At 33.5% G+C, this 15990-nt stretch overlaps 1 protein-coding gene across 1 annotated transcript; it reads right to left on the reverse strand.

Moving 5' to 3' along the window:
* Positions 1-4442: 4442 nt before the first annotated feature.
* On the reverse strand, positions 4443-14963 carry LOC118182885 (uncharacterized). The gene is made up of 3 exons (XM_035352278.2): positions 14676-14963; positions 12683-13577; positions 4443-7247 (listed from the first exon to the last, which is right to left on the reverse strand). Exons 2-3 carry the CDS (start codon positions 13575-13577, stop codon positions 6679-6681), a joined length of 1464 nt encoding a protein of 487 aa, XP_035208169.2. The 5' UTR covers positions 14676-14963; the 3' UTR covers positions 4443-6678.
* Positions 14964-15990: the final 1027 nt, after the last annotated feature.

Genomic DNA, 15990 nt, shown 5'->3' on the forward strand with positions numbered 1-15990 from the left:
CTTTAGTTTTATGAGTGATAAGAGTATACAAAGACACTTCTAGAGTGGGTAGAGAAGTAGAGAGTAGGATTTTCCTAACTTCTATATTCTTGAGCTGTTATTTTTGTTGTGTACTGGAATAAACTGCCAATTTCTTTTTGGTCATCTAAAGTAATTGTTTTGGAGATACTCTTTGGAGATGTTTTGGAGACCTCTAGATTCTAATAACAAGAGATGTGTTTGCCATTACATGAAAGCGATCGTTAAAATCTGAAACCTTTCAGATTTTATTTTAGTCCTTCCCCCCCCCCGAAGAGAGATTTTCTTCATTTTCATAATGTATTTGTTCTAGAGTGCAGCAGCATTTATAGTAGGATATTAAAAACACATCATAAGGCAGTAACTGTAATTTATTTAGTACCTCTTATGTCAATTAATAGTTAAAGGTATGTCATTCACTAATGTGTAAGTCATTATCCGTTGAGTGGATTACTTTTTAAATATGACGCCCCCTCTGCAAAACACATTCATCTAGGCAGCATTGGAAGCTTGCCATGACTCGGTGTAACATATTCCCTGGGAGATTGCCGATGGCAGTTCTGATGCAATTCTTCAACTCAGGAATGGTGGCACAGCATGTTAGAAAAAATTCTTGCTTCAGGTGGCCCCAAAGGAAAAAGTCTGCACATGAAAGATCAGGTGATCGAGACGGCTAGGAAATGTCACCAAAACGGAAAATTACTTTACCTGAAAAAATCTGTCACAATGGTTCCATCCATCTGGAACTTTCCCATTACGTCCCAAGTTGAAATTTTTCCGAAATAGACACTGCGTAGCAATAACAGAGTAGTTATTCTTGAAATAACTTTCAACAGCAAAGGCACGATGCTGTGCACTCCACCGATCCAAATCACTGTCACACACGAAATGGCAGCTCATTAGTACACGAATGCGGCACGAGCTGGCACGTACGTCATTGTACTATGCAAGTCAAATTAAGCTATGAACGCTACCGCATCCTGAACATGCCGTTCAGCATGGGACTAATCCATATTTTCTTTGTGTGTGTGTGTTTAATATAAGGTCACTTATCTATCTATCCAAAAATCCTTGACAAATCTAGATATCAGCATTCAAATTTCATTGCCTAACATATTCTCACTCAGAACTGGAATACAGCTTAGTCATAGAACTTTCATATATTTTGTAAATAATTTAATCAAAACTATGCAGATGTTATCAACAAAAGATATTAAGTGAAAACTAAGAAAATATAGTAACAAACAGAGTGAGCTATTATCAAGTCCCTTTTCTTACCACACTTAACTTTCCAGCCCTCCAACTGGTATAGTGATTAGCATTGCTGACTTCCGTGCTAAAGGGCCCGGGTTCGAATCCCGGAGAATGCATGAATGTTTGTTAAATGTACATTGTCAGTGCAACGAGCTAAAAGTTCACTCATGTGATTGGGTGGAAGGGGAGAGGGATGGGAGACCCTTGGATCCATTACCCCCACTAGGATACTCTCCATCAAAATAAGGGGCGGCAGAACTGAGCTAAATCACACTGTCACCTGAATGGTGCTCAAAGCTGTTGCTAATGGCAGGTGTATTCTAGTGCTCCTTGCCACAAGGAATTTTGTGGTCTTGGGCTGACTACTAGGGTTCCCAGCTCTCCCGGAATTGAGTCGTGGAAATTAAAATCTCCCGGCTCCAGGAAGGAATTTGAAATAAATATTAGTCTCTCGGAATATCAAGTTTCTCGAAAATAACGGCACAATGTGCACGGTCGAAATGATTGAGAGCATCAAAAATCACACGACCGCGCACAGCAACCAAAGAACGTCTATGCCAGGGTTTGCCAAACTTCATGTCAGTAAGAGTCGCACGTTTGAATTCAGGATTGTTCGAGAGCCGCATCTAGATTTTCTAAAAGCCACAAGTTTATATTTACATCATTATACAAGTAGTGGAGGAGATTTTAAATAGAAATAAATCCCTGATAACTTTGTAAAAAGAGTCTAAACTAAAAAATTACTTCCTTTTGAACACCGAATAGCTTTTGTTTACCATATTTCATACATATATTTTATTGCCTGCGAGAGTCGTATCAGGTTCACGAGCCACACTTTGGCACCCCTGGTCTATGCCAATACATATTCTTTGCAGCAGCGATATACGGTGAGCGGTGAGTAAGTGCCTCACAGGATGAGTAGTTGTTTCATGCTGGCATATCGCGCGCATGCTCCCTCATCTCCCATCACCCTTTCATTTTCAATCCATTCTTTCATTTAGTCTGCAGTTAGCTAGCTATCCACAAACAAGTACGTATTTTGACATTATTTAAATGCTTTCATAATAACATCTAGTGCAAAAAAAAAGGTTCTGATTCTGCAAGTGCCACAAAAAAGACAAAATATTCGACGTCGTTTCAAGACAAGTGGTTAACTCAATTTGATTAGCTTATGAAGAGAGACAACTTTAACAAAGAATGTAAAGTATGTCGGAAAACAGTTAATATTAAGTACGAGGATGTTAGAGCTTTAACTGGACATTCTCAAAGCAAGAAACACCAGTCATTAATACCGAATAGGGATTCCTCGCAATCGGTTTCGAAATTTATTGTGAAGAAATCTTCAGAAAAACAAGACAATATATCAGCAATTGAAATTACTTCAGTTTATCAGAAGATTAAGCACCATCACACTTTTAATAGACAGGATTTCACACACTCTATTTCCAGATTCTTCTTTGGCAAAAACAATTTCTTGTGGTAGAACAAAATGTACAAGTATTTGCGAGAGTATGCTTGCTCCTGCAGCTCAAAAAATACTTTTAAACGAGATTAAGGAGGCGAAGTTTTTTTCAGTTGCGACTGAAAAAAAAACTTTTTTTTTCTTTGCCTGGATTTTGACAGCCAAGAGGTGACAACGCTGCTGACTACATCAGACAGGTCAGCAACATTTTCCAAGACAAAATCAAAATAGTATACTCTTAAATATTATCAAATACAATAGAAATTATACCTACAGTTTGATTAACACGTTTGGAAAACCGAGAATGCTAAAAGCAGTGAATGCCAGCTTATAAGTACACAAAGGATGGACACTGCAGATTACATAATTTTGTTCACCAATATGACATGGTTACATGTTATTTTAAATACAAGATATGTAAAGATTATGAAATTTATTTCAAATTATATTTCTAAACAATATAGTTTTCACGTCTCGTCTCAACAGTGGCTGAATAGTAAATTCACTGAACGCTGGTAGTTAAACCAGGGTTCAAATCCCGGTGCACGGACTGGCTGCATGGGCATACAGACAGACAGACCTTGCGGGCTCTGTCATAATTAAATAAGCCAAACCTTGTCTCACTAGTATTTGCAATGACATATATTGAAAAAATGCTTTTTATGGATACTAGCCATCACTTTAGATACGGACCTATAGTCATGTTTTTAAAATTTTAGATAGATGACTTTATTTTCCGTGCTTTTGAAATAACATTAAAATTAATCTATGTACAACTTAAAGCAGCAAATGTGAAAGATCAAATGCCACGATTTTGTATGATTCTCAAAGGTGCATATTGGCATATCATAATATATATAAAGATACACATCTAGTGAATATTTAAATGTTTAGGCCAACCAAGCGTATTCTTACTGCAGGGGTGTAGCTAGAATTTCCAGCATTCGGGGACAACTTAAAAATTTGCACCCCTTCCTGTGTGCTAAAAATGGAAAATATTTCATTAAAAAATTTCGTAGCATCAATTTGGCGCCCCTTGGATGCTGCGCCTGGAGACAGATGTTCCCCTTGCCCCAACCTAGCTACGCCACTGTCTTACTGATGACTTGATTGAATATCTTTGAGACCAGTGATACCTTCCTAAGTTTCTACAGTGCCTTCTGAGTAATACTGCTCTAAACATTCAACATAATGCATTTCAAATAATTAGAAGTTAACTGTGAACAGAACTTATTCAGGTTATGTTTAAAATTCTTATACTGATCACCATCAAGTGTTCATACATTTTTGTTTAAAAAATTTAATTATGCCTTTGTATATTAAAGGAATAAATGAAACTATGTATTATGCTTGATGACATCAGTTAAATAAAGAAATTATTTTATTTTACAAGTGATAATGGTGTAATACTTTATAAAATGATGCTTTTCTTTTTTGAATTCATATCAAATGAAAAATAAGGTACTTTTTTTTAATATTTTAGTCTGTTGACTTGCCTAATTTTTATACAAGCATAAAAATAAACTTTTCATTAATTTTTGTAGATAATAGTCATAAATAAGATTAAATTGCTACTCCAAATTTCATTTTCACACTTCATTTCATGAAAATTTGCATTAGCTTTCAAAAGGATTAAGAGATATGTTATGCTGAAATCAATATACTGTATTTTGCCAATATTTTTTATCTTAAAAATAGTAGAAGAAAACACACTTTTAGAAATAGCAATTTATTTAACTTCAAGCACAAATAGTAAATTCTCGATATACAAAAACATTTTTGGCATATACCTGAAGTTAAAATGTTACATATACAACGCACTTTACATTGATTCAGCAACAGTACAGGTGACATGCTTCACAAATAAATTCTAATTGAAAAAACAATGATTTGTACAGACAACAAGAAAATTATGAAAGAAGGCATGATTAAGGCAGCACAACTTCTGTGACAACAATTAAAATCCAAACAATACTAAATACACTACTCTGATCATAAAAAATTAAAAATTACTTTAAAATTAAATTACTTAAGAACTTGATGAAAATGAAATTAAAATAGCATAGAGAAATTTCTAAGGTTAATGACTGAGGATACATGGTAACAAACCTTCAAATAATTGCAAAATTCATGACAATTTGAATTTTACAGTCAAGATTTTAAAACTAGCACAAATGGAATAAAAAACAAAGTTTGCAGATAAAAAAATTTAAAGTCTACAGATATGAAACACTCAAGACTTTTGAATGCTTCAAGTTTTAAATAATCTTCAATTAAATAATTGTTCATGAAAAATACACATTTTAATTACTCAGTATTCCCAAATGCAATAAAAATGCAATTTTCATAGTTTATCCACTGTATAATGCTATTACACCCACTATTAAATACATTTTTAATAAGAGAAAAACCTTGCATGCTCCAAGTCTAGAAACACTTCGTAAGACAAATTGGTTCATATTTATTTATCCTGCACATCAGTAAAACCATAAAAATGTTGTTTTCGGATAAACTACTTTCTGCTGAAGTCAAAAACAAGGCTAACTGTAATCAAATTTTAACATTCATCATACTGCAATCTGCAGACTTCTACACACTTGTAATAAAATAAATGAATGACTAGATGAAAAAATGATATATACACATATGAAAAACACTTAAAATACAGCATAAATTATGATGGGTGTTAATAATTTGCACTAACCATTTTAGATGTTAACATTTAACCCAAGTGGCCAAACTGTCTACCCGTTTATTACAGACGATTGCTTTTTGAATTTATGAATTATGAGAATTATCAAAATATAAAAGTAATGAAATTATTGAAAAATATAATTACTTGAAAACTTAAACCCAATTTGTTTTGAAAAAGAATAAATGATCTGGTAAAAACACATAGCCACAAACAAATGGATCATGTAGATACATTTTTAAAGATTAAAGTTTTGTGGATTCATAATTCTAATTGACCAAGTACAAAAAGAGGTCATGTTTATCATTCACCCACCCACTTAATTTTCTGGACACTTTCCTAAAATTGATATATCTGTACACTTAGCTACTAAAAACAAATTTGGGAAAAAAAATATTTATAAATATAGAATAGAATATCAAGGTTTACTTAAGGTTAGGTTTGGTTTCTGTGAATATACCAAAGCCTGGAGGGCTATTTGCCTAACAGGCAGGTTGCCTTTGTGGCTGTCATATTCTGCATTTATTATTATTATTTTTTACCAAATTTGTTTTTAGTAGCTAAGTGTACAGATATAGCAATTTTAGGAAAGTGTCCAGAAAATTAAGTGAGTGGGTGAATGATAAACATGACCTCTTTTTGTACTTGGTCGATTAGAATTATGAATCCACAAAACTTTAATCTCTAAAAATGTATCCACATGATCCATTTGTTTGTGGCTATGTGTTTTTGCCAGATCATTTATTCTTTTGCAAAACACTTCAGTTTACCAATTTTAGATGGTGAAATAACAGTGTTTATGACAGGTCCAAGGTTTTCTTTAGCCATGCAGTTTGGGACTAATTTCAAACTCCTAAATCAATCCAAAACTGCATGGCATTTAAAGAAAACCTTGGACCTGTCGTTTATCAATCTTGCACAGCTAAATGCCACTTGTCCTAAATTTCTTTTCTAAATGTTACATCCTAAACACTGTTATTTCACTATCTACTGTGGATGAATGCTGCTCATTCAAGCATTGTGGCTAAACGCCCCTTAGCATATTACAAATATGACCAATAAATTGTCTGTTTGCCGTGACAGGACAATTACTTTAAAATATGAGTGAAAGATGTATCAAATTACTACTCGCACTGCAACTTCACTCTAGTATACAAATTTACAAAATCAGAGTATCAAATGTAAATAAAAAAACATGGCAAAGTGAATAATGAAATATTGCAACTATTTACAAAGTACATATGATGTTAATTTAATGCAGTTCAGCAGCTCCACACTGCTTCCGTAAACGATTTAACCTTTTTTTCAATTTCAAATTTTTTTCTTTCAGACTATTTAATTGTGCTTCAAATGAGCTAGATTCCCATTCTAAATGTTCAACATAATGTTTTCCTTCTTGTAATATATTTACTTTGGAAGCCCTTACATTGTCCCTAAGATTAGGTATGCACATTCGAAGATTTTGAAGTTCTCGCTTTTGATCTTCCCGTCGTCTCCTTTCCATTTTGTTATGTGTCACTCGCTTGTCAACTTCTTCACTGTCGGAATCACCACAACGACTACTGTCAGAATAACAACTTGAATCTAAACTGCTTGCCTGTGTGCGTCTTTTACTCTTCTTCCTTATTCTTAAGTTTGTTCGTTTTAATGCAGATGCTGCTTGTTTCAATACAGTTGTGGTTGCAGGTTTCCGCCTAGGAAGGGAGGCCTTGCGCACACTTTTTTCAGCTTGAACTATCCTTTCAGGCTGCCTTCTGGGTGGTGCCATAAATGTCATCATTCTGACTGGCTGGGAAATTGTGACAACATCTACTTCATCATCTGTAAAATAAAAGTTTAATTAGGTTAAACATTTTCTGATAATAAATTCAAATTGCCAGTGTATAGTAAAGTTTAATTTATTACAATCTAAATTGGTATCTGGGTCTCAAGCTCATAGTTTATATTATTGACAGTGAACTGGAAAGTAATGGCTAGCCTTTGGATTGCTAAATTAACAGATATTATCAAATCTGCTTTCTTTGCTGCATGTAACATTCAATAATATTCATTTCTTAACAGAAATGAAATTTGGGTATTTTTGTTGACAATGAAAATTGTTAAATTTGACAATGAAAACTATCACCAAACTATGCTATTTAGGTGTGGTGTGTATTTAATTATGGCAAAGCACACTAGGGCTATCTGCCTAAGAGGAGGGATGCCTTTCGTGGAGGACTTTCTAAGGGAAACTGGCTCGTATACACGTTACACATGGGGAAAACCACGAAAACACCCATGCAGCCAGCCCGTTCGCGGGATTTGAACCTCGGACCGAACTACCAGTGTTCAGCGACTTTACCGCTCGGCCGCTGGTGGGCCTACTATGCTATTTAGATAAGCACATCCTCAACACACTTATAAAATTTTTACTTTTATTTTACTTAACACTAATTTACCCTCAATGAGCCAATTTTGTTCTGTAAAAGATAAAAGTTAAATCAATTCTGCTTTTCTCTTGAATTTTTCGAAAAAATTTAATTTGGAGACTGTGCATTTTCTTGATCCTACCCCTCCCCCCAAAAAAACCCACTGCAATAAGCTGTACAATGACAAGTGAACGAAAAATCACAACAAATGAACATACATTTCAAAAAGAAGCATGGTTCAGGGGCTATAAAATTACATCTCTGACTGCACTTCGGGTTTGTTTACAGCACAAGAATTAACAGAAAAATGAATAGTCAGATATGGCCAACAGGACAGTGATCGATTGGAACAACCCGAGGTTATTTGCATATATAGCCTAAATCATGTGTAAAGTAAGAAAACTTAAAAAATGAAGTATGCCGAAGACTAGCCAGACAGCAATGGATAATGACAAGGAGACTGCTTCATTGTAAGACTTCCAGATAGAACTGCAGCTATTTTAATGGCAGAAATAAAAGAGGATTTACAGATGGACCTAGATTCCCTCTCAATTCTGAAAAGGGGCTTCTAAACTAAATATGTAGGATTTGAAACTTCAAGTAGATCACTGAGAAAATTTCATAGATTCTGAATTTGCCATTTATATTCAAAACAGCTAAATCATGAAATAAACACATGGAATCGCATACCACAAAGATTCATATTCAAGTCAACTTATGCAATGCGAAACTCACAAAGAAGACTTCTGTTTTGTTATTTTAAATGCCATTAGAAAATCATGGTTGCCGGAATAACTAGGACAAATGTTAATCAATTTATCTGCTTTTCATTTAATAATAAAAAGTAGATAAACTGAACTTTTATTTTCATTTTCTATATTTATTTTAATTTTCTATATATTATAGCCATAACTTGTACATACATATCACCTTTAAATACATGATGATCTATTTCTCCAGTGCAACCAACTAGTACACGTCTGCTATAGCATGGAAAATTGGAAAAATAATGCAAGCACTAAAAAGTTTTAGTTAAACCTGGGTTACTTTTTCAAGAAAAGAATTTGTATTAGAAATGAAATATTAGATTGCAGTTCCACATTAAAACTCCTGTCATTATACTAGTCTAACACTGAGTTATTACATAATTGTCAAAGGAAAAGCAAACTTGCGTATTAAAGCATACAAATTTTGATATTCATGACAAAACTAGAGACAACAGAAATATAATTGAACTTTAGCCTGAAATATAGTAAGAACCTCATACAATTCCAATACAAAGAAACAAAGTAACATGTTTAAAACATTGATTTTTAAGCAGACAAGAATATTTCATGATTTTTATAAACTGTGTCAATAAATTACAGTAAAAGCCCAAGTATCTGGCATTCAACTAATCAAAAAGTTCAAATAAGTAGAAAATTTTTTTCTCCTCTTCCACTCTCAATTTTGGGGAAGAGCATCCGGGGGGGATCTGGGTATCTCTCACCCCTCCACACGAGACCTTTCAGCTTGACGCAAATTTAGAGTGCCGCCATGCCGCACCGACGCTATACATTTACAAACATCCACGTCTTCTCCCATAATTTGAACTCGAGCCCTTCGGTACTATAGTAGGCTCCCCTAACCACTATACCATCTAGCCGACTTTCTGATTAGTTAAGCTACTGTAATTAACAATAAGTTTCAAAATCCTGCGAAAATTTAAATTTACACTAATTAAAATTTGATTTCTTCACATTAACATAATAGATGACATCCCTACAGAAGTAATAGTTATACAGCCAGAATTCAGCTACGTAGTACAGTACATAGTCCGTAATCCGGACGTCCATTATCCGAAATGATCTATAATCTGGACCTCAAAGCCACAAACTTACGCATGCGCATTTGATGTGCGTGTCCGCTACGCATGCGCGTAAAGCGTTTACCCATGCGCGCTTCCGATAGTGAAGAAAGTTACATTGAAAGAAATGTTTAATAAAGTAAACAAATATTATGCTTTTTTTTGTAAATTTTGAACCCTTTAGATCATAATTGCTCTTTATTTCATATTTTTAATTATATAATTTCCGCATGCCATCTTACCAGATTTAAATTGATGATCTATAATCTGGAAAAACCCCTAATCCTGAATCGCCGAAGTCCCAACGAGTCCGGATTACGGACTTTGTACTGTAGTAGTTACATAGCCAGATACAACAGCATGGAAATTTACCACTAGTCTACACCTGAATTTGCAAACTGAGCTCTGGATTTGGATCAACTCAAGTTTCATACACAAGCTATAAAACTAATAAATAAATAAAACTGGCAGAAATATGAATTATTAAAAACTTCACTACAAATAAAATGAAATTAAATATTTAATTTACATAAACATTCCCAGTAAAAGAACTATATTAAATCGACAAAACAGAAGAGAATTCAACTGCTGCAATTCATTTCTATACAATATTACCAATCACGGCTTAACCCATGAACTGGCACATGGGATCTATTTGACTCCAGCTCAATAAAATCTCATCTTAAAAACAATATTCACTATAACTTCATTTCTTACGAGAGTTGGTATCGAGGTCATGACCTTTATTTTAGTTCAAGTTTGAAATTTCTATTTTCTTTATTTACTAAATTAATTTAATTATTATTTTGCATTCACTTTTATTCCATGCCTGTCTGCAAGCAAGTTTGAATTTCTTTACCTCATAAGCAGAATTTTTTTTTTATTGGATTTTTTTATCATCAACTTTTACTTTCCAAAAGTGAAATGTAGTCATTTTCGAACAGAAAATGAAACTTACAAGTAAGATCAAACTTTTTCAATGTGTAAAAAATTCTATAATTTATCAGAAAACAACAATATTTGATAACCATTTATATTATATGAACAAATTTTTATGCTATATTGATTGAATTTATTTTTTCCATTTAACTTCGAATAACTTTTTTAATTAAATTTAACAGAATTTTACACCAATTTTAGTGAAAATATTATAAGATTACTTAAGATATAAGAGTGATATACCATTTATGTATAAGAAAAGGAAAATATCTAATAATTATAAAATAATCCAGTAACTATATTTTGGATGGATTATAAAAATGGATGTTGCAGAATAATAATAAAATTATGATTTAATTAATCATTTGCATTTTAATACCATGCATGATAAATATAATTTGAAAATTTATTATTTGTATGAACATCTGTGGATGATTGAGAATTTAGAATGTAAAAAATAGATTTTATATATATACTCATATTTCAGAGGATCAAACAAATGTCAAGTAATTAAAAGTTTCGATTTAAATTTTGTCCCTGAAATATACGAAAATAATAGAAGAAATCTGCAATGCAATTAATTTAGAGCTCCAATAATAATAGGTAACGAAAATCGCAGATTAAACACTTAACAGTAGGTATCCTTTTACTTCTGTTCATGAGCACTATTTTTGAAAACTATTTCAGTATTAATGAAAAATTGGGATCTTTAAAACGAATTTAGTAAAACCTTAATATTTTATACATTTTTAATTTGCATTTTTTAAGTAATCGGAATCTTTCAACGCAAATGAACAGTTAAACATTTTTAATATTAACTTTTGTTTAAGGAAACAGGAAGTAATGAAACACGAATAGAAGCTTAAGTGCAAAACACTTCCACTGTGGTTAATAAAAAATTTAAATAACCCACTGTTTTATAAAAACAATTATAAATATGTGGTCATTGTACAAATGGCAACAATATACCCCAAAATTTTCTTAAATAAAACGAAGTACGTGTAAAGAAAAAGTATGTCAGCAATAACTTGAATCGGGAAAGCATTAAAATAGTTACCGCAGAGAATGATAGATGGCGCCAGCTCATTTCGCATCGGCCCTAAGACAAACTAGTTCAGGGATTAAGTCTGATTTTACCAGAATTTATTATATTATCCCTCTCTACAAAAAAGTTTCGAATTGGTTTTATCATGCTCATTAGAAATTGCTAACCTAACACTTGATGCTAACCACGTACAATATTAACTGAAACCACGATCTAGAAATACTTTCAATAAAACAACATACAAAATTCATGGGCAAAGTCAGCACATGTGAATTTTAATGAAAGTTTCATTTCATAGTGTTTTCATATCCCTTCTAGAATATTTTTTAGAAGCTTAAAGTATGTTAACGCTAACACATTTTTAAAATTTCAAAATTTTTCAGAATAACTGCACAGACTCCTATTTGATAGATCCACGCACAAAATTTTAAAACTCCTATTTTATTTGCTTCATTGCCCCTACATAACGAATTAAAGCCTAAGTAAGCTATAAGATATTTTAAATTGAATTTGATAAAAGGCAAAAATTTACAAAAAATTGTCACTAATCAAAGGGGCACCCAATTCTACACTAGAGCCTTAAATTTCCATAACTTGTATCAAAACTCCATATCCATAACTTGTTACAAAACTATAATTCTCTGCAGGCTGTATGAAACAAATGCAGCCGAAAATTTGTATAAATGTAACATCTTTTAATATTAGCATAATGTTAAATATTTAATGCTACTTTAAGAGAATACATACACCTAGTTAAAAACAAAGCAAACTATTTAAAGTATATTAAAGCTATGCAATTTTATATTAGAACCCATTAATCTACAACAAATTTTATACATTCTCTTTTCTTAATCAACAAATATGTTAATTTTTAAACCATACACATATCCCAAAACATAAACTCAATTTCCACATCATTAATAATTTACATTTCTGTTACCAGATATATAAATGACAGGTAATTTACTAACTCTGTATGTTATACTCTAACTGGTGCAATTATACAAATCAGACTTACCAGATGACTCGGATGCACTTTCACTATCCACATTATCATTCAGCACATCTGGACTTTTTACAGGTGTCGCAGACATATTTTCAGGCATAGGTTGGTGATAACAGTGATCACTAGCTGGTGTATATGGCTGAGTAACTATTACTTCTGTACAGGGTTCAATATATCTTGATTCACCATCTGGGTAATAAACTATTTTTTCAGGGCTATTATAGTGTGCTAAATTTTTATAATATTGACGATAGCCACGTTCTGTAAAACATATCGGATGAGAATCACATAACAGAGGGTCAGAACAGACAGGACAGGAAGGATCAGGAACAGTATGAGTCCTTGCACAAATTTCATTACAACCAGTCCACAAACAGTTTTTGTTTAAATATTTATGAAGTTCCATAACATCTTTACCTTGAGTTTTAATTGGTTCTTCATTATACAGACAGTTATCAGTATCAGAGAATGCCATCAAAGGCTCCTTCTCAAAAACAGGAATATGGTCAGAGGTATCCATAGGAAGTGTATCATTATTTACAGCACACTTTTCTTCAGTTGTAGCTAATTCATCCAAGAGTTTATCATCGAAATCAGGTTGATCACTATTGGCAAAGCTTATGATGTCGAAGTCCGATTGAGGATTATGTAAATATGCATCTAATTCGGTAAAGTCATCAAGAGATTCGGGAGGATCAACATCCATTTTTGCCGGTGACAGAGTATTTGCATCCATTTTTGTTACCAATGGTATATCTATATCTAGTTTTGTTGTTAATGGAAGATCCACATCTGTTTTCGTTGCCAATGCTGTTAATTGTGTTCCCACTTGCACATTCCTTTTTTGTGGCCATGGTGCTACACATTTTATGTACTCCTGTAATTCTTGAAAAGGATCAGGTATCATCTGCTTAAAAAAATAAATATTTCAGTTGTAATATACGACATTTCAAAAAATTTCACAATGAGAATACATGTTATGATCACTGTAACAGATAATTAAAAAAAATCCATTAATTAAAGAAATTTGGGCGCTGACAAAAAGTTGCAGCAAGAATAAATTTATAAAGATTCACTGTTTCCTCCCCCCCCCCCAATCACTTAAGAGAATTAAAAAGGAATAGATTAAAATAAAAGTCAGTGCTCAAGTTTTACTCATCAAGCTTAAAATTCTAAGGATAATTAATGACTTTCCATTATACCTAATTATTAAGAAACTTAAACTGGACAACATTAAAAAGGATAAAACACCACTTTTAGGCATTCAGCAATTATCCGTATCTAATTTGAGATTAAAATGTAATAAGAAAAATGCATTATTTTCAAAATCCATATGCTATTTTTAATTTTTCCCTAATGCTAACAAAAATCTATTGTGTTATATACAAAATAATAATAATTAACAAGGTGATAGCTCTCAGAAATTAATACCTTTAAAATGCGACAATATGCACAGCATATTATTTTCAAGAATAATTTCATTGTTTAAATACCCGGCACTGAAGAGCTTTAATCCGGCGAAATGCTCCCACGTTGGCGAATTTATTGCTTACAATAGTTTCGTGGCGGATTTGGCGACAATTAAAATACACTACATTACGTGGCCGAACGCCCATTTCAAGTTCATACTTAAGTAACACTAAAATATGAAAATTATTCTTAAGACGATTTATATTTTTATCATAGAAATTTTAAAAATGTGCAAGAAAAAATAGAATTAAATTATTTAAAGATTTTTCTTCATGTGCCTGCATCTGACCGGCATCGAGACTTAAGCGGCAAACTTGACCTACAATGATTTCCAAAATCTCTTTTACACTTGTCATGATATCTCAAGTCAGTTAACCTGTACAGACAATGTGCTTATTACACATTTCAAATAATAATTACAGTAACATCAGCAAACTAATAATACATATGTACGAGTGCCATATGTAATGCCGGGTTGCAATTTGCCGCGATGAAAGGTTTATAATGATTTCGGGAAAGAATACACAATGCTTACCGTTCCGGATGCTCTCGAAAACACAGAAATCCTAGGAAAAATCCGAAAAGTAAAAAGTTCGCATCTATATGATTTTACAGATACAAACACACACCACAGCGGCCACGAACTCAACTGCGTTTAAAGACCGCTCTGCAATGGACTCTCGTGGTTTTACGTACAGTATCCGTCCGCCAGTAAAGCGTGATTCACTGACGTCGATTTCCGAATTTCCTAAACTGGAGTCTTATGGCAATACTGCCCAATAAGATGTTCTAAAATGCTGCTTTCGAAGAATTTCACCTCTTAAAATAAGCTCACCTACTGAAAGACCCTCGTCGTCAGCCAATCTCAAGTGAAACTATATTCTATCTAGCTCGAGGCAGTGAACAACAGTGAAGAGGCTCATTGTGGCGGGAAAACGTGAAGGCGGAGTTTACGGTGGCATCCAATCAGAGCAACCTGTATGCGGCGATGTAATCCCAGTATGCGGCGAGCGTAGACGGCGTTTTTCACAACTAGAAAAACCAGATGATAGCTTCGTTATCGTGTAGAATTAAAGGTCTCAGCGGCATTGCGAAATCGCCTCCTTGTACGGCCCTCTAGTTTGCGCGCCTAATGTGTGTAAGTTTGAATGTTAATTTAGAGAGCATATATTTGAAGAATGAACGCCATTAACCGCTATTTATTAATGTTAACTATTACTTATTAATGAGGCAGATTTCCTCGTGAAATATGCCATACTCAGTTAACCTAACGTGGGCCCACCAGCGGTCGAGCGGTAAAGACGCTGAACACTGGTAGTTTGGTCCGAGGTTCGAATTTCGCGAACGGACTGGCTGCATGGGCGCTTCCGTGGTTTTCCCCATGTGTAACGAGTATACGAGCCAGTTTCCGTTAGAAAGCCCTCCACGAAGGCATCCCTCCCTTTAGGCAGATAGCCCTCGTGTGCTTTGCCATAATTGAATAATCCAATCCAGTTAACCTAACCTAATCTATTTATTTATACATAAAGTACAGTTTTTACATAGCTTTTAATATTTGATAATAATTTACCCAGTCTGCTGGATTTGTAAGATCACGATTATTGAGATAGCTTAGGATGTTAAAATCCGCCTGAGGATTATTTAAAATCGGTTGTAATTCATCAAGACATTCCAGCGGCTTTAAATCAGAGCTTGACAAAAAGGCGCTAAGGTTTTCTGCTGTCGATGACATCTCTGTATTAGGTTTTTCTTCCAATGAAGTACCTGCATCCATCTTTCTTGCTAATGGTGCTGCATTTGCCTTTTGCTGCACTTCTTGCAAAGGTATCGCCTGCATAGGAAAAAAAAAA

The sequence above is a fragment of the Stegodyphus dumicola genome, chromosome 3 (genome assembly GCF_044657685.1).
Source record: "Stegodyphus dumicola isolate Sdum_Otavi_A_Nest chromosome 3, ASM4465768v1".
NCBI lineage: Eukaryota > Metazoa > Arthropoda > Arachnida > Araneae > Eresidae > Stegodyphus > Stegodyphus dumicola.